A 25773-nucleotide genomic window follows, 5' to 3' on the forward strand; every position below is an offset into this window, starting at 1 on the left:
ATTATGTTTTTTTGTTATACAAGTTAGCAAGGCAAACAAACTGACGGCCCACCTGATGAAAAGCGGTAACCGACATCTATAGACATTAACAGTACCATGGACATAACACAGTATGCTGTTTCGCTCATGATATCTTCCATGCGTTGCCATTCCTGAGGACTAAGGTATTATGCCTCTGTACCCTGTAAATTTACTGCTATATTCCACCCTTCAAACTGAAACATAGCTATGTAAACACAACTGCTTCACTGTAGAAACGCAAATTCGGTAGAAATACGAATGGGACAGAGGTGCCCAAGCAAACGACTTTTGTACAAAGTCTTCTTCTGGTTTAATTTTAAAGATGTCTGGTTGTTTATTAATCATATTGAAACCATTAATAACTGAATGGATTGGAAAGAGCCTAATTTTGGAAATTAATACTTTATAAATTAAATATGAAATATTTTTTAATGCGTTACCATTTAGGAATTCTAAATTTATTAATAGTTTAAAAAAATCTAATATTTCGATGTTATGGGATTGTAACCCACATTTTTTTTTAAAAGGACTGAGTGTGTTATAAGTTTGTTTTCATGGGCGAAAATGAAATAGTGATCCCATCTGCGCTATCGGTATTCACTTACGAGGCACCAGTGAGGATGATAGGTGAGGATGAAGCAGTTTAGTTAGTCCATCGTGATGGATTTAACAACTATTAATCATGACGGTTTGTAAAAGGAGCTGCGCCGAAGTCAATCTAAAAGGGCAGTGGGGCAGTTAGTTTCCATTATTAACAATACTTTTCCATCTGTCTTCTCAGTAACACGATGGAATTACGCTACAATTTTATCTTAATTCACGTGAGATACAATTAGAGAATAAAGCATTAGTGGAGCTAATACATTTGGTAGTTACTAACTAGTAGTAATAAATATATACTTATATGAGCACGCAGTTGCCAGCTTACTTTCGTTATAGGACGTCTACCCGTAATTCAATAAAAGGGCAGTAGCCTTCGTACGCAATTTGAGTGAAATGCAATTTAACATAAAGGTCGAATACACAGTAATTTGCAATATAAGCGTATCTAAGTAGAGATTAACCTACTTGTACAACGTAAAAGAGCGTTATATGGATTATGAGTTTGAAAGTTTGTCGGGACTTCCTCTTTCGTAGCGGGGTTATATTTCGCTTTCAAATTATGATTTCTTTTATAAAACTGCTGGAATAAAAGTTGATAATGAATTTTATTATTATTTATAAAGGAATAGTTAAAGTCCATAAAGACGTAGTTTTGATATAATCTAATATGTATGTATGACAGATTTTTCCCAAACGATTTAAAAAAAAGGTTCTTAATTTGATTTTTTTTTATGTTTGTTACCTCTTTTTTATCTAAAAGAATATGTAAAGAAATTTTATCAAAATTGATTCTATAATTTAGTTTTGAAATAAAATAAATTAGTTTTGCTACAATTGAAGTCGGTTTTTTTCTTGGAACCTAATCTTAATTATAACATATAAAAATGATTTGTATATTTGTTTAAGCTAATCATCAAAACTGTGTTTCCGCATGGTTCCGGCATAGAATAGGCCAAACCCTTCCTTTCAAATGGGTGTCCTAAGAGGTATGCGGTTGCCAATCCGCCTGCCAAGCGTGGTAACTACTGGCAATATCCCCCTAGGGGAAGGCTTATGTTCAGCAGTGGACAGTTAAAATCTGATATGATGATGATGATGATAATGATGAATCATCAAACCACTCAACTGACTATAATGAAATTTTAAAAATGTACTCGTATATTGTTTGGTCCGACTTGAGAGATAGGACTCTTTTTATAATGATAAGAAAAAAATAGATCTGGCTTTTGCGTCTTGCCTGTTCAACCAATTGTCACGTAGTTTTGAATGGAGAAAAATATAGGTAGGTAAATATAACTAGGTATTATTTATACCTGCCAATCAATTTATTCAATTCATAAGGGAGATATCACGGGTAAAAATTAGTACGAAAATAAATTGTTGCTTTAAACTCTTCTCATCTCTCCATCAAATACACATATATTTTTACATTTTATAGTTTACAAATGCACTGCACTGAAATAGAATTATGAAGGTGACTGAATATTAGTTTTTTACTCAAAACTACAAAGTGAATGCTAACTTATAAATTTTGATTTCTATAAATTTACAAAAAATAATAGCGACTATCTTTTAATAACGTGTAAAACTGGGAAAGCTTAAAATTTACTATGATTGTACGAAGACTAGGTAAAATTTTATGTACTGACCTAAAATTCTAAAGAGGGAAAATTCTGAATTGCAAATACATCTATGATACAATATTTTAAAAGAAAAATATATTTATGTCGTTTACAAATAAATAAATAAATAGTTTTATGTGCCAAGAATTTAACCAAAATTCCATAAACGTTTTTCTATTATTCTTAAACCGTAAAGGAAAAATTTCACAAAGAAATATTTATACCTCTTCTATTCCAATATACCTACGAGATTATATGGCGCAGTCAAATGGTCTCATCACGTTATTTTACGCTAACATTTCAATATTATTTTGAATACAAAAATACGATTTTGCTTCAGAACGATTGCAATAACCAATTTAATGCTATTTTTAATTACAAAATACTAACGATAAAAAATTACGAAATCAACTAAATATTAAAATTTTCTTCTATACATTCTAAATATGATTTTTATTTTCAATTGATTTAAAAAAGAAAGCATATCTAGATTCGGCTATATATAGTATGTTTGTTACCTCATAACTCTGTCGGTTGTAAATCGATTTGGTACATTTTTTTTTTATTTGCAAGGATATACTTATAATTTTTTACAATCTGTTCAGATGTTTAATTTTTAATTCAAAAGAATTAGTTTTGTTACAATTATAGTAGTTTTTTTTTGTAGAACACATACATGTTTATATTAATGAGAAATTTAAATAAATAGATCAGTACCATCTATGATAATGGGGTCGATTCTGAATTTTTAAGAACTTATTTCTGAAATAATTTTAATTTATGATGATTTATAAAACGGTATTTTCGATAAATTATTTATCAAATTAAAATATTTGGTTAAGAGATAAGTTTTAAGAAATAGTGCCTCATAATCACCATTAGACATTTTGGTAATGTACTGTACTATATCGCGATTTAGCTACTTAATGTCTTTAATCGTGCGTGTAATGTGTATAGATTGAGTATTCTGCAATCGACTTACGTAAGCAACTAAATTAAGCTGATCGCCGATACCAAAAGTAGCATGTAATCTGTGACGTTAAGATATAGGTATAACATGTTTTATTTACATATAATACCTTTCACCCAATTCACACGTATATAACACAACAGCTATACCAAATAATGAGAATTTATTGATTGAAAACAATTTGTTTTAACAATGTTTCAACTGGCTCATTATAACTTGGGTCTCAAGATACAGATCTTACATTGCCTCAAACTTCTAAACATGCAAATATTGTTACAAATTCAACATTTAATAAAGGAATCCAACCTATGTTCTTTGAAGGCTGTTCAGTTACATAAATATTGTCTCTGAATTTTGGCTCGTTAGACCTTCGTTATATACATCTCGTCAAAGTATCTAGGTACTAGGATTGGAAATAGAAAAAGTTTCTCAGCTTCCAAATGATAATATTTCTTTTAAAACTGCTAGGAAAACAGTTGGCAATGAACATTGAGTTTATTAACTTAAACTCGACGAAAAAGTTTGATTGTTAAAGTTTCAGATTACAGGTGTTGGTATTTATGTACAGCGTCGTAGCTTTGAGAACAAGCTTATAGCGTGGAAGTTCTGAGAAATGTCTCGTGGAATGAGTCCAACTATTTGCATTTCGGTATTGGCGTTTTAACGAAAGAACTTACTAACTCGGTGATGACAAGTTTGACATCTTACTAATGTTGTGAAGGTGCAAAATTTATTAAGGTTTTTTATGAAATTTGGAAAGCCAAAGAAGTTAACGGTTCATTCGATGAAAAGTGGTAATCGTTGCCTATACATATATAACAACATTACAGATATAAAAACAAAATATGCTATGATGCCTAATATCTCATGCTGTTTCATGAGAACTGAGATGTTACGCCTCTGTACACTTATAAGTAATTTCAGTACCATATCCCACTCTTCAAACCTAAACAGAATCAAGGAAGCACAGCTGCATAGTGACAGAAACAGGAAAAGGATAGATCTCTATCCCTTTACCAAAATCTACCCAAGCATATCTACTTAGGTCAATTTTGTACAGAAGATATCGCACCGGCTAGTACCAAAACTTAAGAGTCAATTTAAGATGTCTAATAATTTCTAGTACTGAAAAATGTCGATAACAATCCAGCAATAATAATAGAACAAACACACAGACAGACAAAATATCTAAAAAAATATTGTTTTAGCTTCTATTGCATTTATTACCTTTACTACCCTCACATAATTTTTTGTCCCTTTTCATCAAAGCTTTTCTTTGGTAAAAATGTTTGAATCTTTGTTACTCAATCATCTTTAATAGCTGAATGAAATTTAGTATCTCATCTTAATATACAAATAAACCAAAGTATTTAAAATAAGGACTTTATAATTTCACGTATGCGTGCAAAGCCATGGGTTATCGGTAGTTCTTTATAAATTGAATTAATTACTTATACCTTAATCAAATGTAAAATAATTAGGATTATATTGGTTCTCCTTATCTAGATCAAAATTAAATTTGAGAGAGAGAAAGGGTGATAAAAATGGTAGCATTTTTATAGTTATTAACTGTTAACATCACATGTCTTGTGTTAAGAGCTTAATTTCTGTTTATGAGCCAATACGCATAAAAATAAAAATAGACGCACAACAAGTACGAGCAGCGTTAGGGTTGCCTATTATTCTTTGTTTCCTCCTTATTATGAAAATGAAATTTACCGGAAGGAGGAGGGACAATTTCTACATAAACCTACTCTGTGTACTTCTATCTAAAAATGAAAGGAATATAACTTCTTGGTACCTTAAAGACTTAATTAATCGTTTAAAGTGGAGATTTATTTTGAAAACTGAGCTTTGTTCGCTCGATTGTGTAAATGTGAAAGTGAGTTTGTTTGTATTTCCTTGGAAGCTTAATCAATCACTATGAAATTTGGTATACAAGTATATGTATACAGAAGAACATAGTTTACTTTTCAATCTCAACCAGTGAACATATTCCTATCGCTTGGATTAAGTCGCGAGAAAAAGTTAGTTAATTACAAATTTGTATATAATAGATTATTATAATCAAAAATGAGAAATCAACCATATTTAATTTCGATTGTTTCTCAATTACCACACGTTTTATATAAAAATTTTTTGAAGAAGACATTTGACAACCCTGTCAAGTGAATTAACTATTCTTTTTATTGGCCATATTCTATTCGTTGATTAAATCCGTTTCCGAGTGCGGCGTGTATCGAGTTAGTTGCGATTTATGAACGACATTCGCTTGCTTTATGGTCTTCGTGTACCCAATAACATTTCTTATTGGCAAATTCTTAATTGAATTAAGATGATTTGAATTTGAACTTAACAAATTCTCATCCCTAGTTTCTTGGTGGTTTTCAAAATCTTTACTAGCTGTTTTCGAAGTCTTTGTCCACGTAAAGCAGTATATAAAGTGTCATGTGTTACCATATAACCTACCACCATATACGAGTACCAATATATATATATATATATATATATATATATATTCTTTATTGCACTTGTAAGTTACATATAAAATATTGTATTTATAATATTAGGCGAATAGAATTTTATGAAAATTTGGTACATAATTTAATTTCATGCTTCCAAGTATAAGTAAGGTTTAGACTGAGTATTGTCTGTCAATCAGTAATGTGTCTTAGAGTGTCGTGAAATTAAATTGTAGGCGGGTAGGTAGGTTACATAAGATTCCAGTATGATACGAAGAAAGGCCTGTCTAGTTACTGATTGATACTATTTGCGTATTGAGAATACGCAAAGGTTCTTTAGGTCAACACATATCTCAAAGCTTTAAGCTTTTGATGAAACAAAATGCTATAAACGAGTAGAGTCGTACTAAACTACAAGAATTTTTATTTAGTAGTATATGTTCATGTCTTAACTTTTGTTTTTAAATGTATTCGTAGTGTTGGTCCCGGTATAGAATGGGCAATCCGTTCTTTTCCCGTGGATGTAGTAAGAGGCGACTAAGGGAACTTAATGGTCAAGGAATGGGCAGCAGCATCTCTCTTTAAACATTACCAAAGTAGACTTTTGACTTAGAAGCGGTTGTCAATCCGCCTGCCTAGCGTGACAACTACTGGCAAAAACTCTCAATAGGGTATATTATATAAGGGTAATATATTCAGTAGTGAACAATGGCTAATATGATGACAACGTAGAGTAAAAACTATGCCAACAATCCGAACTCACAATCACAGACTGTGGGGTGGGAAGTGTTTGTTGTAAGATCACATCACTAGTGTATATGGGACATCACTAGAGGTGGACACTGATTGGTGGATAAATAGTATTGTATAATAAATAGTGTTGGAACATAAACGCCAGTTGAGGTAATGACGTTCAAACAAAATTAATAGGTACAGTATTGTCCAAAGAAATATAAAATAAGAGCTAAATCCACAAGAATCCAAAATAGATAAAGAAAATAAAATCAATTAATCACGCAGAGAAAAAGATGATGAATAAAAGTGGAATAGTGTATGAGATAGAACATAGTGGATGGAAAGGAAAAACAAAAAAATCTTGCATTAACAATTACACTGGAATTCTAAACTAGAACTTAATGTCCGGTCAGGGCGCAAAAAAAATATATGATGACTATACTTATAGATATTATAAACAAATTGCATAGGAAATTACATTTCATATTTTCCTTTAGTAACTTTATGTAACTCAATTATGTTACCCGGAGTGAGATTATTGTATAATTACACAGAAACAATGGAGCTTTGTATTTATAATTGTAATATGTAATTTATCGCATGGAATATTCTGGAAACGAGTACGGCAATACATCACGTACTTTAGAAGGGTTTACAATTTTAGCTTGACGAAGTGTGATAATGTCGCAATTATGCGTCAATTTTCAAAAAGTTTCATAATTTTTAATATTTCTTGTTGTTATTTGATTTATTAAAAAGTACTTTGATAGCGAATTAAAATGTTAATTATGAAACAATATAAATTTATAATTTTTTTATACAACTGAGAGAGGTATGAACACTCTTAACAGATTTTTTATGTGTGTGTAGAATAAACCCTTCTGATAGAGTAATTAATTCACTCGTAAAACGTGGAAGTTATTACTCAGTAGAGAAATAGCTAATAATAATGTTCTTATGGTAATTTTATTTTTACTACCTATGTTCTACTGGTAGTCATAATAATAAATACGATACTTAAATGCAAAAAAAAAATGCCTTTTTTGATGTTGCAAACGCTATTTATTTATTTGAAAATTACTCACCACACTTACAGTTTCCCAAAACGTGTAGTGAGCTATAGGTTTATTTTACAAACTTACAAATTTTGTACAACATTTTAAAAATATATTTATTTTGACATTAAATATGTCAATATCTGGCTGCTGAGCAATCAGAGAATTGAGCAGAGAAATAGCTTGATAAGTGGGAGCAAACTGAGCAGTACAGGTGCTATAAATTATAATAGCAAACTTCTCTAGAAATACCTTTTGGAAATACCATCTGTACTTACCTACCTTATTTTGGTTTGTAGACTTTTTTACCATACTACTGTTACTGATTACTGCGTGGTCCCGACGCAGAATAGGCCACCCTGTTTTTTTCCGTGGTTACTGTAAAAGCGATTAAGGAAACTTAAAGATCGAGAAATGAGCAATAACATCCCTCTTAAAATATTACCAAAACCTATCTGCAGTTGCCAACCTGCCTGTCAAGCAGGATGCTGCCAATGGAAACTACTGGCAAAACCCTTAATAGGGGGAGTAACCGGCTATATACTGTGTAAGTGTGGCGCCCTCTGGTGTTTTCAGGCCACCTTCGTTATACTCGTATACAAAGGCCTCTAACATGACTTACCAGACGACAGTTCTGCGTGTTCTCTGAAACCTAAAGTGAATGACAATCATTTCATCAATCAATCATCAGGTTGAGATTCGTTCTTAGGATCTCCGTACTGCAGTTAAGCATCGTCCAACTGATCTGTCATCGCTATACTAACCAATTTTGTTTTCTAAAGATTTTCCTACACATTTCTATGTAGTATTTATCTCTCCTTTAAGGCTATTTGATTACCTCATTCATATATTATTGTATGAATGAGGCTCCGGGTTCGATTCCCAGTCGGATCAATTTAAGATATGAACTTTTCTGGATTGCCACTGGTCTAGATATTCTGAGTTGTACCCCCAGATGTTCATTGCCTGGTTGCTCATAAGGTTTCCTAGCCTGTGTGGCACTACTATTAGAACTAAACAATCGCTCAGGTTATGGAATGAGCTCCTTGTCGAAGTTTTTCCAAGAGACTATAGCATAGGGTTCTTTAAAAAAGGGATAAAGAGTTTTCTTCAGGGTCGGCAATGTGCGCGTAATGCTTGTAGTATTGCAGGCGTTCATAGGTTGCCGTAACCCCTTCCTATCAGGTGGACCGTATGCTTGTTTGCTACCTTAGTGGTATAAAAATCTTAAAAGGACCAAAAAGTTACACGTAAAGTAAAGAATACAATTTAATGCAAATGAAATCTAAAACTGTATGTGGAGTGAATTATGACCCGTCTATCAGATTTACTTATGGTAATCATCTAATTCACTATTCGTAGTGATATAAAAACACATATTTTACCAGCAATAAATTTTCAGGAATACCAGTACCGAAATCCGGTGACACTGCAGTCATTCCCCTTCGGTAACAGTCCCGACATCATAAGGACTATCGCGAACAAAAATTGGGAGCTTAGCAACAATCTCGCTCCTATACCAGCACTTCCAATCACGTCGGAGTTGCGGCCGGATCCTGTGAAGAGGGCGTATGATCCAATGTTGCAGACGAATATTATAAGTAAGTGCTTTTTAATATTTATTTATTTATACTTTATTTTACACACTGGTAATATATATATAAAAAAAAATATGACAGAGATAAGCATATGTACAAAGACGAGCTTAAATCTAAAAGAGTTCTCTTCCAACAAACCCAAACTCGTTTCATATTGGGTGACATTAAAATCATTAGCGCTATGTAAAACTAAGAATCCACCCATGCTATTACAATAGAAATTTTGTAAATTAAAAATAAAAAAAAAAGTATATCGAACAACCTTGAAGTTAATACGCTAAAGCTGATACAAGTAATTAAGTACTATTATATATCTTAGCCACGAGTATGAGAAAATAAAAATACACATATATTTAGATACAAAGTGAAAGGAATAGGCAAGCTGAATATGTTAATTTAATAGACTTTTACATCGCTTTTTAATAACAACAAAAAGCCATAACGACCACAAGTTCGACAAGGAAAAAAAAACTACGAACATATACAAACTCGTGGAGAATAAACAGTAATTATCACTAATCACCGAGTGATTATTTGCTTTCATTATTTTTGGTAATACGAGTCGTTATAAATCTATTTACTTTATTTAGTTTTTGTTGATGATATCAATTAAGTGATAATATAGAAAATTAAATAAAAACTATTCCACTGTACTCGTATAATGTTGCATTTATATATAGATATTTAATTGGGGTTTTTAGGGGTTTTTATAGAAATTACCTCTTTGTACTTAAGCCTTACCTTAAGGTAATGAGTTTATAGATTTTAAAATATATACACTTAATTTATATCGTATTAAAAAAAAGATATATTTGAATTTTACTTCGATTGATTGACGAGGCCAAAAGTCACAAAGATTTTATTTATGTTAGTTTCACATTATTCACATCTTGTTTTCACTGGATATTATACTTTGCACTAATAAGAATAAAAATATATATATCTACAACAGTGGGATGATAACCGAATTTGGAAAATAATAAATTTAAATTAATGAATAAATAAATATATTTCAGGTACATCAGATTACGATCGAGACGGCCCTATCATCAGTGAAGAAGAGTATGAAGAAATGATGGATAAATTGAAAGCAGCTGATACACTGTACACTGAGTATACGCTCGAAGAAATTATTTATCAGCTTGCTAAGGTAGGCTTTTTTTTATAAAACAAAAATATGAAAGATGAATGAATGAGTAATGAAAGAAGAAGCCCTAGACAGACGTGTGGTGACCAAATAAGAGACGAAGACAAAACTAAAGAAGGGCCAAATAAAAAGTACCTGTAATTGGCGAGCGTGTATAAAAATTAATTAATGCGGAGGAAGCGAAAGAAGTCTATTAGAATCGAAGCATTTGGTGTTCGTTTTTTTATACAACTTAGAATAGCAAACAAGCTTGTTTATTTCTGTCTACACTAATTGGAGACAAGGATAACAGATATGCATGTAAAGATATTACAGTAGCAAACAAACTAACTAATCGAATTTAGTAATTTCATTTATATTATAAACCCGCGATATAGCAACAATACGTAAGGAAGTTACTACTTCTTCTCTTCTAAGTACTTAATGACAAAGTAGGTTTAGTTTAGTTACCAGAAGTAATAGAGAAGACATCAATATAAAGACTTCTTTAGCATGGTTTCATTGGTTTAAGATGTTTCAAATAATTTGAAACATCTTAAACCAATGAAACCAAGCTATTTAAACCAAAGCTAATTAAACCAATGTATTTTTTTGTTATTTTGTTAGCCTATTAAATAAATAGAAGAAGGAAGAGATGTAAGATTTACGGCCTATAGCGCTTAGTTCTCTCCACCTCTAAAGACTTGTTATTAAAATAGATGGATCTATAGTCATGAATGGTTAGTTACAAAAAGCAGACATTAACTAAGTAGAATACCTACATAAGTAGATAGAAGGTAATTGCAGTAGGTACTACTGGTTATTCTCTCATTTTCTTACGTTTATCATTCGCCTTGCAATGCATCTGCATCTTGTTTTAGAAGTTGTATAACATGATAAATGGTTGTTCACAGATGATGTTCTCCCAGTCGCTATCTCGAGACCCGGCATCGGCTCGCGCGGCCACACAACGATTCATGGCTTTCCTGGAACTAGAGGCTGAGAGGGGACAACTGTCACGCACCATTGAGAAGAAAGTACTTGGTGAGTGCTGAATTACCTCGATATTTGTTTCTGTAGTAAAATAGTATACAGAATGAATTCAAATGCGTAAATAAAGTTTGGGTAAACTCGAAAAAGTTTAGGTAGGTATAGCACTCAATACTCTTAAACGTAAGCGATTTCTGATCGCCAAAAATAGTTTTTTTGTCAGTCATTGATTTTGAAATTTTATTAGTTTAAAAATGCACACAATTTTTATGTTATTGTATTTCATTGTTTTTGGAACCCAACGTGTTTCCTTCATCGTTTAACCTCGGATCTTTCAATCGAAGCATAAAAAGCGCTTAGTGAGCCAGCATAGTGTCGTCAACCGTTGAGAATAAATCATTCACTTTTCAGTAGATCGTATTTATGGACCATATTGCCTCTGTGTTTGCTCAGAATAATGTAGTCATATGTCATGCTGTAATAAAAAAAGCTTAATTTTTCTTAATTTCATTGATAATCTAGTCAATAGATCTTCTAAATTTAAATTACAATGTGTTCTATCAACTAGTCGCTCATTATATGTATTTATCAAGGTATTTATATACCTATGTAAAATGCAAAATTTACACTGTCATGTTTGTTTATAGCAGTAAATTATGTGCTTCACTTATTATGCAAGTCGCGTCGCGATAATCCGTCTTTGATTATTCACGTCAGGTTCAAGAAGCGCTATTAATCTCTCCGAACTTTCTATACATAGAAACTAATTAGTTAACAGTAATTTTCTCGAAATAACTACAAATGAAAGATTTGTACAATAAAGTAGGTACATGATAACTTCATTTGTAAGTTGGAATCGTTACAAACAGGCTCGCGTCACTTCGTAGAAATTGTATAATATCTAAGCAACCATTGTTTATTGAATTGAAAAAAATAAATAAAGTGCCTAGTATCATTTATGATACATATTGACATCAATATATTGGAGAGAAGTATATTATAAATAGATTTACAACATAAAGGATTTTCATTTTCTTTATCGCATTGATATTCTAAGATGTTTGTATAAATTAAATCTATAGTCTAGTGTCATCGAATAGCATTGCCCATAAGTAAGGTAGTGTTTCTACAAATCCCTACCTATATAGATGTAGATAGATTCTATTCATCAACGAGTGAAGACTTGATTTGCAAAGAAAACAGTGGTTTTAATGGTCAAAGATTTAAGATTGGACACAACAAAAACCACACGAATTGAGAAATTTTGACTCGAGTCAACTCTTTCTATTGGAAATCGGTTAACAAAACGTTATTTATTATTTTTACAGACGTTATGATTGCTGCTCTTACCGATACAATTGGCGACCACCCCGAATTGCTGCAAGCTCGTGAGGGACTTGGTGTGAATCCCGCTAACAGGTAAATTTGAAATTTATTTATAGGCGTTTAAGATTTTTTTAATGTCGGCAACGCGCATGTGTCACCTCTGATGTTGCAAGAATCTATAGGCTACAATAACTGTTTACCATAAGTCGGGCTGTATATTTGTATGTTATCTTTGTGGTATATAAAAAGTATTCTCAATTCAAAATTATTTCTCAAGTTCTGTGTTAATCTTTTTTTCGTTACTTTAATTTTTTATTTTTTTTATATAATACTGCAAACTATAATTTTTTTTCACCTATATAAAGCTTCAAAATCAGCAAGTAAAATGGATTGTATTTAATTAAAAAAAAATCATGCATAACCGAGCGAGTCGTGGTGGTACTTCATAAATTTAAATTCTGAAGGCAATAAAAAAAAGTCATACATCTTACTAGTATTTTTTTTTATTTTCAGACTAATGCGCCAATTCCTCGAAGCAAGTGCATCAGAACCGAGCATGTCACGAGCTATCCTCGCTGCATACAAAGACGAACTGCTGAAAGGGCCAATGCACAAAATGTCTTTCTCTGAAAGGAACTAAGCTGTAACCCAGAGGTATCAGTTCGCACGACTAAATGGTTTGTAGCATTGATAACAAAACAAGTGTCAATTATCTGTCAATTTTCAAAGATTTACATTTTTGCTTTACTTTGTTAGCGAACTAAACAATTAACTATAAATTATGTTACATATTACTACCATTAAAACCTTTGTATATTTTCATTTGGATTTTTGAAATAAATTTTTGCCATCAAAATCTAAGTTTTCGGTGACAGCTCAATAAGAATATTATTGCACGACTAATGTTTTAGTTTAAATAATCAATTTAGAAACATTGAAAAATGTTCAATTGTTTTTAAAAATTGACAGATAATTACGACGTAACTACACTACGTTATGAACACTCTTAACTTTTTATTCACGTTATCTTTTCACGTGAGTATTGAAGATAAAAATAATACCCAACTATTAGGGAAATATGTTGATATTATTGACTATAATCAATTAAAAAAATATTTTAAACAGTTTATGCAACCTTATTGCTTATAACAAGTTGTTTTTCTTGTTTCTAAAGTTAATTAAAGCTGTAATGAGTTTGTTAGTGTTGCCATTTACCATGAGTTAAAATTTAAAATATACGAATTACCTAGTCGTGCGAACAAAATATAAACCCAACAGTCTTTATCCCATAACTCTGTCAGGATTTTATTTATAATTTATACAGTATAATGAGAACTGATACAATACAGTCACATGAAGATATGCATACCCACAAATACCAGATTATACTGTGACACCCATAATACCAAGCGTGGATTTGATAAAGATCGATGTATCAAAGATTATAATGGAAATAACGATTTCAAATAAAGGATCGATTTTTCTTTTATTTTTAATAGGATAGGGAGAGAGAAATGCATGTGGGATTAGTGACTATCCGCATTCATAAAAACGTAAATCCTAGAATATAACTATTTAACTAAGTGTATTTATCGTATCGGTGTTAAATCACTTTTTCGAGCTTGAAAGGAGGCGAAACACTTTTTAATGTGGTATTTAATATCTAATAATGTTGCCAGTGTCAAGTTTCCATCTGTTATATAAACTGGCTAAATAATATTATATGTGTTACATATTTGACGTTTTTATGAATAAAGTTTCGTTCACACAGCTCCGCGTTTAGAATCCGTCAGTACTCGTCAGGGACGAGCATTAATTGCTTAAGTACTGTTTGCTTTGCACTATTTGCATAATTTTATGTAAGACGTATTCGAATACTCAATATCCCAAAACATGCTGTAATGTACGTGTAGTATGTTATCAGATTTAAATTGAGAACAAGTCACAATTAACACACGATTTAACATGCCATATTTTGTCACATTAATCTTTATAAATTATATAACTAAAAATTTATGTTTAAAATGTATACAGAAAATCATATTTACAATATTTAATTGCTAAATACTTTTGTATTATGAGTAAAATAGGACATCGTAATGTGTGCATCCTAAAACGCGGAAGTAGGTTTCTGTACTGAAGTCTATTTTCCTGATATATGAACACGGATAATGGACGGCTCGTCAGTCGACCGACATTGAAAAATCACCAACGGAACTGTGTGAATAGCGCTGAGGGTAGTGCGTGTATACCTTTTCTATGGTATACAAGAATATTAGCAAAGCAAGGGAAGTAAAGTATGACAGAATTTTAATTTAGGTATAATAGCCTAATTTTCATATTTTCTTTTTTTTTTTCATTCTAAAATTGCTCTCTATTTTCCGTTTTATATAAATACCCCTTATCCATACCTTCCCTTATCCATGTAGTATATTTTTAGAACTTCTAAGTACCCAAAAGTCAGTTACTTTAGTATTTACTTTTTTTTCGTAACATATTAAATATTACATTTAGTGTTACTTTTGAATAGGTGTTATTAAAATATCGTAATATAAAAATGCCATTTTAATTTTAAGCGTGGAATTTCTAAATTCCTTGTAGTTATTTATTTTGTACGCTTTGTACCTTCTTTTTTTTATTTTGAATTTGAATATGTTTCATCAATAATAAACAACCAGATTCAATCTAGGTAGATAAGCAAGAAGAAACTTCTTATTACCTAATTTCCGAAGAAAGAATGAATAGTAATGTTTTAGATGTATAAAAATGTATGTATGTATGTATGTTTGGATCTTTTGGTCAATGCCTAGTTTTACTGACTATTATAAATAGGATATCGTTAGATTTGTCGATTGAAAGTGTGTTATAGGTTACACGACCCTTATAAAATACCTGTCGTAAAATAACAAAATTTCGACTTTTACTTGAACCGACCGAGAATGGAACCCAAGTTTTATCCGGACAAAGTCGTGGGTAAAAGCTATAAGTAATAATAAATTTATCAGGTTTATTAAATCGGATTACTTATCTTCATTTCTGGAAGGTTCTATTGATGATGAAATATGCTCAAACACTTACAGTACCCAAACGTGTAATCGTGTAGTACTTGGTATATCGATTAATATTCATTTGCATGTTTTATGATTTTGTAAATAGCTTCTAAACAAATATATAAACATTGTGTACGCCCTAAAAGACTTATTGCAAATGCAGCTAATATAAGAGTTTATAATTATTACTTATATAAATTTAACTTAGATTATTATGTGGAAAGTAGCTTTGCATGTAAACAATACAGTGTTACCACGAATATAATTCTTCTATCTTTTTTAATTACATTTAAAATAATATAGTAAAGCAGAAGGACTTGTTTGTATGAACGCATTAAACTCTAGAACTATCAGTCTGTTTTTTTTTGCTTGATTATATTATTGATTATTAAGGAATGTTATAGGCTATTTAACATTACGACTACAGGGGAAGTCGCAGGATAAAGCTAGGAATATTTATATACACAGATATGAATAATGTATTTTAATTGCGGTTCTATAAACTATATTATTTTATGTTATTTTAAATTTCCTTTTCTTGTACGGATATATCATGCTTTGTTCTCCTAGTTGCTTTTACGACATTATAGTTATAAAAAATTAAAGAACTTTGTCGTATTTTTGTTATGTTACCACATAGAAAAATTAAATATATAAATTTAAAACACACAATAAAATAATAATTTTAGAGACCCAATTACCTATATATCAAAATATTAAAGATATTGTCCGTTTATAAGTTTTATGTGAAAGGAAAAAAACTATGACTTCATAAATTAATTAAAATTAGTACAGAAATAAAAATCCTTCACGAAGCAGAGAGGTATAATAGAGTGCAAATTTAATAATTTATCTTTTTTTTTATGTCAATATTTTAAATAATGTCGAAAATAAAAAAAAATCTCAACTGCTCCTAAAATTATTTCCGTGGTAGAACTGTATTCACGTTTAGATTTTCTGTTCCAAACGTAGATGAATTGTGTTAATCAGTAAGTAATTAGTATAGAATATATTATATAGAATATAATTATAAATTAATAGCTAGTCAAATATTTCTCAATATTTTTCTACCACAAAAAAAAAAGAATAGTGTAGTGCAATTATGTGCTGTTACTGTAAAATCAGTAATGCTATTATTTAAATAATTTATAAGGGGAGGTCCCATCGCATCGATCAATATAGTGCAGGTTTATACTGGGCAAGTTACTAACTCGAGCAAGACATACCACCACTATCACCCACACCTACCTGTTATCATAGTATCGCTCGGCGTCAACTGGGAATCCATCCTCACACGCTAGAATGTAAATGGTATGGTCGCATACAGTGCAGTTTCAGAAGAGTTTCTTCCTGGGAACGCTCGGGCTGTGAAATGAGCTCCCCACCAAGGTTTTCCTTAGAGACTACAGTATGGGGGTTCTTTATGTGGTGTATTAAGGTTTCTTCAGGGTCGGTAATATACACGTGTCATCTCTAATATTGCAGCCATTCATAGGTTACAATGGCCGTTTATTATCAAACGGGCTGTATGCTTGTTTGCCACCTTCATGATAGAAAAAGAACACCTTAGTACTAATTTTTAATGAATGAAAATAGAATAGAAACTCTTCCTTTGCTATTGGTTTACACTGGCGATGTACCAAAAAGGGATGATAGTCTAATAGGTGAGGATAAAGCCAGGTCAATTTGCCTATAATGGTCAGTTCATCAGGACGTAACCATGATGCTTTCAAGAATGCACCGAGATTGACCTATTTATTTATTGCTAAAAATATGGCTATTGTTCCCCGTTACTGACAGTCTCACCCCTCTCCTGGAACCTCATTCATCATCTTCGTGATATCAGACGTTAACTGTCCACTACTAAACATAGATCTCCCCCATAAGAGGGGGTTTTGCTGGTAGTTGTCACGCTAGGCAGGCAGGTTGGCAATCGCAGTTAGGTTTTGGTGATGTTTTAAGAGGGACGCTGCAGCCAATCCCTCGACCATAAAGTTCTCTTAGTCGCCTCTTACGACACCTACGGGAAAGGAAGGGTGGCCCATTCTATGCTAGAAGTATACGGCACGAAACCTCTTTACTAACCTGATACTATTTTCTGCCACAGTATAACACTATCGAGTCTTAATTTATACAAAGGGAGTAGTGAATTAACACTTTTATCTCAGGTTTGGTGTAGCCAGCTGTCTCAATGTAAACCCGCACTTAGTAATTATGCTCTTAGTTGTACTAGGTACAGCTACTAGCTACTAGGTAGAAGAATATCTCCTAATGGTACCTTTTATTATAAATGTCAAAGGTTTATTAAAATAGGACTTTACAAATTTTAGTAGTCTTTACCATATTAAAATTGTAAATAATATTGTAATATTAACAAATATAATTTTTATTTTAGAAATGTCTTCCATAAGAAATAAATATATTTTTTATTATATAAATAAATCCAGATTGTATTAAATACTATCAGGAGAGAGATTTCTGAGCCATATCATTATATTTTCGTTAAATTAACATATCCCACGACTAATTACACATTTATATCATTACAATATCAAGTACTTTAAAAGATCTTCATACAAATTGTCATTTTGAAAAAGTACTAGTAGCTAGAAAATAAATTTACTGTAGTATGTTTTTTATCAAAAACACGCAGCACAAAATTGCATCTCACTTCATTACCTGTTTCGACTTTAAATTAATACCAATGTTAGATACATGTATATTTTATAAGGACATACTGTATAAATAGATTAGAACCGTGTCATTCTATTAGAGTCACAAATATCTTAATCGTAAGACTCAAAAAAACATTGTATTCGGCATTGTTGGGAATAATGCTATGTTAGTGATGTGCAAAATTTATTATATTTATATTATTCTTTGAAATATATTGTGGATTTAATAAAAAAGTTTTCATGTCATTGGTGTTTCATTTTTTAATCATCGTCTTCCCACCCTTACCCCAATTATTATTTGGAGTTGGCGTAATATGTTTTTTTATCTATATTATAAAAAGATTTGGCATATAGTTTTACGTCCGGTCGCCTGCCTGACGTAAACTCTCTTTGGGAATATTTTTTTAATCATGTTATTTATTTGAAAGTAGGTTCAACTACCTTTCTACAATCGTCATCTTAGAGAAAGTTGTGTAATCTCATGAATGCTATTACTTGGTTTCGACTTGGTAAGTATACCTACTACAACAAATTCTGCATAGTAAGGGGGGAAGGGATTATTAGTAATGAAGACTGCCAGTTACATTGTTAGTATATACCTTGTCAGGACCATCATCGTGCTAAATTCCAGGTGTATTTATCACGATGGGCTAACTGATCTACTTTTTCATTCATACCTAACATTCTTCACTGGTGGCTTGCCTGCGTATACCGTTAGCGCGGGAGGGGTAGCAATTCTATTATCAACTATTACAAAAAAACTCTGTATAGTGAACTCACTTGAAATGAAATTCTATAATATTTTACTATACCAAAAATGAATTGTAAAAGAATTGATTCCTAGATACAGCAAATTAATTTTTATAATTCGGTAAAATGTATCCTCGTGATTGCTATTAACCTGTTTGAATTCGGTATACCTACTACAATTTACTCTGTACACTATACTTAAAGTTCAGTGAAGAATTTACAACACCAAGAATGAATTGTAAAAGAATTTATTCTTAATTAAATACAATAATTAATTCTTATAATTAGAAGTATCAAGTAATTAATATAAACTTGAAAGAGGTGGAAATGCATTTTGTTTGCTAACAACTACCTTCTTGTGTTGGTATGAGATATAACCTTTTATTTTGCCATCATAAATTAAATTGGCGACAATGCACTGCGTCTCATCGGAGTCCACATCATCCTGTCCCATCAACTGAAGTGCCGCTTGAAAACTCGCAATATCTATCTGATGTGTGTTTTCAGCTAAATACACTTTTCTAAACAAGTTCCTGTAAGCTGTAATTTTTAATTTCTCCACCATCAAATAGATCCCTGCTTGAATAAAGAAGCTTTCATGTTCCTCCATCACTCTGTCAATACCTCTCAAGTCTCCATTCTTGACGGCAGAAACTAGGTCCCAGAACTGAAGCAGATCATATTTCTGGAGTAAATGCTTTGCAGGCATGAAACCAAGAAGCATTTTCACAGGGACTAGATATGTTAGTATCAGTCTTTTATTCTTATTACTCTTTCGATGACAATTTTGAAACGCAAAAGATAGGTATTCATCTGCAGCGCGGTAGTCCGAATCGAACATGGCTTTGCGACCGACAAAATATCTATATGTTATTTGTTGAGCTAAAGGGAACTGTTCTTTAAATGGTGAAGAGTCTATTGCACGAATCAATGGTTTACATAAATGTAATTTGTTTATACGAAAATAAACTTTTAGCAGTTGGTTAACAAGGTTCAACATTCCAAGCCTTTTTGTTTCATAGTCAGATGATCGATTATCTGCAGCACACACTCTGAAGCATGCAAGTAAACTTTCAGCTGCTTTCTCCATGATTTTTCCATTGCTCTGTGCTGAAACAAAACAATATCCTGATTCAATATGATAATGAAATATTTATTATATCAAAGTTACAAATTGACAGCTAGCAAATCTGGAACTCCTCATTCTGAGTTAAGTTAGCAATATTCTGAAAAGATATGTTATTAGGATAATGCCCATTTTTGCCCAAAACTAAAAACTATAAAGAACAGTTGCATTTATTTAAATTATATTTTTTTCCCAAAAAGAGTCAAAACACTGATATAGCTAATTGTATTAGACATACATTTTTATATATAACAGCAGTTATGTGATTGTAACATGTAATTTAGAATACATATTATTTCTCTTAGTAATATATTATATTCTTTATTGCACTTGTAAATTACATGTAATATACCTGAATAACTTACGATTACATGCTTCCACCTTCTGTGCAACAAGCCTCAGATCTAAACATACAGTATACATAAGTGGGAGACTCCAATTTTCTTCTTTTTGTGACTGAAGAAGCCGTACAACTGATGCGACACAGGCACTCTGATGATTATAAGCCTCCATATAATCCTGCATGTACAATGCCTGTAAACAAAATATACTAAAAATTATTTGTCATAAGTTTTTTGTTATGCTACTTGGAATGGCACACAAACTGATGGAAAGTGGTAACCATCACCTATACATATGAGCAGCACCATGGATATAATAGAGTATACTGTTTCATTCATGATACCCCCCATGAGTTGCCATTCCTGAGGACTCAGGTGTTATTCCTCTGTACCCTATAAATTCATTGCCATATCTCACCCTTCAAACTGAAACACAGTCATGGAAACACGAATAGACCAGAGGTGGCCAAGCAAATGACTTTTGTACAAAGTATTCCTCTGGTAAGTTAAAATTTCTTGAATATAAAAGTGAACTTTTGAGTGAAGAAGGTTGAATGGTTGTTATATATTTATTCTCATGAGGTATAGGTTCAGTGAACAATTTCTTTTTAATCTTGATATAATTGCAGTTTGCCATATATGTATGATAGCTGAAGAAAAACCTAATCATATGCTGACAGTGTGCTAGAGCATGGTTGAATAAAGTGTGTGGGTCTTGAGATTAGAGAATCCTGTTTCGTAAGTCTGTGGCAATTTAAGCAGTCTTCGGGATTAGTCTGGGGTTGGTTAGACAAACAAAGCTCACACACAATGGCCCAAGTGAGGGGATACAGGTCTAATGACCTAATTCCTAGCAATATTCTGTTAGAAACTATCATAGTCGATTCATAAAAAATTTGAGACAATGGACCGAACTACCTGACTTTATCTACATTTGTTATTGTTAAATGGTACTTCGTCAATATATACTGATAATGTAGGCGGGATTAGAGTGGGTAAATACCGAAATAAAATTAAGTACTGAATTCTTACATTGTTACCACATATATAAAGCAGCATAATAATTTACCTTCACACATAATAAATGAGTGATGATTATTTCATCCAAAGGAGCCACACAGTTCCCTTCCACGAGTGTAGCGATGTCGCTCGATCGTAAGTTTCTATTCGCAACATGTTCGTCCCTCAAAGACAATAGCCTCGACAAAACTGTGCCTTGACCGGTCCTGTATATCCTCTCCACGAACTGAATGTACTGATTTAAAGTGCCAGTAGTCATGGCCATGACTGCTGCAAGACTATTTGGAAACAAACTGGTGAAGCATGTGTTTTTTCTTTACACAATGGAAAGAATTAAAATAAATCCGTTTTTTTGTTTATTCAGCGACTCCCATTCATAACACAGATTAAACAGAATATATGCATAAGAAAAAATATCTAATATTTTAGTATAAACAATCGTAAAAAGATGTATGCATATTAAAATGAAACTTGGAAAGGTCAGGGTTACCAGATGCAATTTTTGATCTTTTTATCCAATTTTGTTTTGTTCTAATCTAAATTTTTTTTTCTATTTAAGAAACGGAACTATATCCGTTTCTTATATAGTTGCTAAGAACAAGGAGTTCTTGTTCTTAGTTGTGTGTAGTGATTACTTACTCTGTGTATTAACGTTCTGTGTTCGCTCTGTTTTTGTGACATTGACAATTATCGGTGTGACAGTCTGTCAATCATACCTGGGGTATTGAATAATGTCTGTAATCTGTTGATCTTTTCATTTTCCATGCTTTTTTTATTTTTTCATAATATAATAATTATTTACTAGTACAGTAAGCGATTAATACAATAAGCGATAATGGAAGAAAATGTAGCACTAGACTCAACTAAACAAAAACAGTTTGTAAAGTCTATTAAAGGAATAAAAAAATTAATCAAGGTGATGAGAATATATTATTGAGGTTATGCGATGAAAGCATTTATTTTATTTTTTAATAATAATTATCTTTACTTTCTATTTACTTTGCAGAAAGATCAGAAGGGACCAAATTTGGTAATTAATAATAAAAAACCCCGCGATGTTAAGAAAAAGAAAGAAGCAGACAGGGGGTTGGTTTACTTGGCTCATATCCCTCATGGATTTTACGAGGTTATTTGTTTTTATTTTATTTGCTTTGCCCACGTAAATTGATCGGGTGAATAATTTGTTTTCAAAATGTTTATTGTGCTCGATAAGGTTTACTTACTTTTATTATGATCCATAAGATGTATGCAGATTTTTACTTTTAATATTTTTTTTCTACTCTTATTTTTTTTTAATAAACTGCAGTATTTATTATTTTTCAAGAATAAATTATGACAAACATTACTGTATTTCATATTTACCAAATATTTTTACAAATTTAACTGTTTCATTTTCAGCATCAAATGACAGAATATTTCAAGCAATTTGGTCAAGTTACAAATGTGAGAGTAATTAGATCCAAGCGTACAGGCAATTCTAAAGGATATGCATTTGTAGAATTTAAGGAACCATCTGTGGCTGAAATAGTTGCTGAGACTATGAACAACTATTTAATGGGAAAGAGACTAATCAAAGGTAGAGTAATAATTATTTATGATACTTACAATGGCAAAGAAGATGACAGTCCACATAATAGAAATAGAGGAGGAGAAGTGATTGTTACTAATGGGGTTTTTATTATTAATGCTGACAGCTCCATTGCTAGCAATATGCTTTATCAGGTTATTATATATATCTATATATATATATATTAGTTATATATTTAGTATATATATATATATATATCTATATATATAACAGACCTAAGTCTGTTATACTTATTTAATAATATATCACGGGAAATATATATAACATAGATATGACTCCATAAAGTACGATGCACATTGTACCCTCACACATTGCCATTTCTGAGGATTAAAAGGCTATATTTTCACTGCTATACTTCATCCTACAAACTGAAATACACTTATGCAAGCATTGCTGCTTTATGACAGAAACATTGATGCAATAGAGGTCCCCATGAAGCCAGCTTTTGTAGTCTTCCGCTGGTAAAACCCTTATATTGCACAAAAATAACTTAGATTGAAGCATTTTTAATTTATAATGGTACTTATTGTATACTCATACTTTAATATTTTATATATAACTTTGTACCTAATATTTTTTTTTATTTTAGCGGTTTATATACCTCCTGAGAAACAAAGGAAAGCTATAAGGAAAAAGTGGAATAGAGTTAATAATCCAGGCAATGAAGCAAGACTTAAAAATAAAAAGGTATTTTTGATATTTTTATTATAATTAGGTTTAAATTGAAATTATTATCCTAATAATAAATGTTTTATCAGTAAATCTGAACATTTTTGCCAGAGAAACATGTATTGAAAAATTTAAAATGCTTAAACTCTTATACTAATAGCTGGACTTGTTATGTTAGTGTAGAGGTGTATAATTTTGTTGTTGTTTATATTATACAATCTATGCATTTTATAGAATGTTATATAGTAATTATGACAAATTTTATTTGAATTATTACAGGTATACAATGAAAATAGGGATGAAAGTGGAGAACTAAAAAGAGCTAAAAAATTATTGGCCAAGTAAGGACATTAAACTAATAATAAAATTACTCTATTTTTAATTAGTTAAAGAATACTTATGATATTAACTAAATTTTCTTATAATACTTTCAGTCTGACAAGAACCAAGAAAAAACTAGCTGAATTAGGGCTGAATTATGATTTCTTTAAACCAGTTGATGTACCTGAACAATTATCGTCTCAAATAGAGATAAAAGAAGAAAAAGATACAGACATTAAAGAAGAAAAAGATGTAGATATCAAAGAAGAGAAGACTAAATTGAAAAATAAAAAGAAGGTATTAAAACAAGAAGAGGAAGTGAAAGGTAAAGATTTAAAAAATAAAAGAAAAACAAATAACCTTGCTGTTAAAGTGGTAGACAAATCTGTAAAGGATGTAAAAACAAAAGGAAAGCAAAATGTGCAAGTTATAGTTGATAAAAAGCAACAGAAACAGAAACAAGATAAATTAAAAGAAGCTGGTGTGAAACCTGCAGAAGATTTCATGAAACTTGAAGAAGAATCAAATGATTCTGATAGCTCATATGTATTTGATTCAGATGAATATGAAAAAGTTATGCAGAATGAAGATGAATTTAATTCAAATTTGTCTTCTGAAGGTGACAGGAGTGAAAATGATGATGGTGACTCAGAAAGGTGAGTTTAAATTAATAGCCTAAATCGGTATTTCTCAACGTCGAACCTACGCCCCACTAGGTGCCCTCATGTGGGGCGTAGTTATTTTATAGTTAGGGGGGGGGGGCAATTAAAAAATGGACTCCAAGCGATTTTAAAATACTAAATAAGAAAATATGTTAAAATGCTCTCTTATTACTAATTTCAATTATATGTTTTTTTTAAGTTTCACAAGATAAGTTCAAATTGTGAAACTTAAAAAAAAATAACATGTATATTTGTGTGTTTTGTTTATTACAGTTCTGAAGAAGTGGTGCATAACACAAGTAAAGTACAAAAGGGCCCTACTTCAACGAAAGTGCAAAAACAGGTGAATCAGGCCATAAAATCGAAACAATCTAATTCAGGAAAAAGGAAAGCTGTTGAAAGTTAGTAATATAGTGTTAATTTCTTAATAATATCTTCTTAATATGTTAAAACTCTGTCATCATTCATTCATACTGATATCCAAAACTGTTTAAACAATTTTAATGAAATTTAGTAAATGTGCATTGTTTGCTACACTTTGAGAGATAGTTTTTGTTTGTGGATACATCTTAGATCACATCATTGCTTCTTCTCTTCTTCTTTTCGTTAATGCCAATCGGTCGCTTTTATCATTGCTTTTAATCAGGTGGAGATCGTGACCAATGGTGGTACTTTTCAATAATAATAAAAAAAAACCTACCTACCTCCCTCTCTATGAGAATTGTATAGACCATCAAAAAAGATATCGAGTCTCAGCCAATAAATATTTATTTACAGGCAGTGCAAAAAAGGAAGATGTTCCAGCTGGAAAGAAATCTAAATTTGAAAAACAAAATATTAAGAAGATAACAAAGAAACAGTTTAAAAAGAAAAAATAGTGGTAATTATAATTCCTTGGAAGGTTCTTATTAATAAAACAATTATGTAAACACAGGTATATTTTATTGAATTCAAAATTTATTTCCCATATAGAAACATCCATAAATTTCAAAAAAGGATAAGAGAAAAATTCTACTATTTGGTATAATACTTTACTATTATTATTATAAAGAAACATTGATAT

At 31.2% G+C, this 25773-nt stretch overlaps 3 protein-coding genes across 3 annotated transcripts in view; 2 read left to right on the forward strand and 1 right to left on the reverse strand.

The window, feature by feature from the left end:
- LOC113515306 (uncharacterized) overlaps window positions 1-16645 on the forward strand; it is a 131085-nt gene extending 114440 nt beyond the window's left edge. The window contains exons 10-14 of the mRNA XM_052899996.1: window positions 8871-9069; window positions 10083-10216; window positions 11107-11236; window positions 12511-12601; window positions 13022-16645. Coding sequence (XP_052755956.1) covers window positions 8871-9069; window positions 10083-10216; window positions 11107-11236; window positions 12511-12601; window positions 13022-13148 — 681 coding nt within the window. The 3' untranslated portion in view covers window positions 13149-16645. The remainder of the gene's footprint in view (window positions 1-8870; window positions 9070-10082; window positions 10217-11106; window positions 11237-12510; window positions 12602-13021) is intronic.
- A 2570-nt stretch (window positions 16646-19215) lies between these two features.
- Window positions 19216-21994, reverse strand: LOC113518652 (PCI domain-containing protein 2 homolog). The gene is made up of 3 exons (XM_026903615.3): window positions 21520-21994; window positions 20475-20643; window positions 19216-20093 (listed from the first exon to the last, which is right to left on the reverse strand). Exons 1-3 carry the CDS (start codon window positions 21733-21735, stop codon window positions 19285-19287), a joined length of 1194 nt encoding a protein of 397 aa, XP_026759416.1. The 5' UTR covers window positions 21736-21994; the 3' UTR covers window positions 19216-19284.
- A 179-nt stretch (window positions 21995-22173) lies between these two features.
- LOC113518654 (MKI67 FHA domain-interacting nucleolar phosphoprotein-like) lies at window positions 22174-25641 on the forward strand. The gene is made up of 8 exons (XM_026903617.3): window positions 22174-22386; window positions 22477-22596; window positions 22869-23046; window positions 23648-23745; window positions 24007-24068; window positions 24162-24704; window positions 24984-25111; window positions 25488-25641. Exons 1-8 carry the CDS (start codon window positions 22306-22308, stop codon window positions 25586-25588), a joined length of 1311 nt encoding a protein of 436 aa, XP_026759418.2. The 5' UTR covers window positions 22174-22305; the 3' UTR covers window positions 25589-25641.
- The last annotated feature ends 132 nt before the right edge of the window (window positions 25642-25773 follow it).

Source organism: Galleria mellonella, unplaced genomic scaffold (assembly GCF_026898425.1).
Source record: "Galleria mellonella isolate WM207_F2 unplaced genomic scaffold, CSIRO_AGI_GalMel_v1 utg1260, whole genome shotgun sequence".
NCBI classification, from domain to species: domain Eukaryota; kingdom Metazoa; phylum Arthropoda; class Insecta; order Lepidoptera; family Pyralidae; genus Galleria; species Galleria mellonella.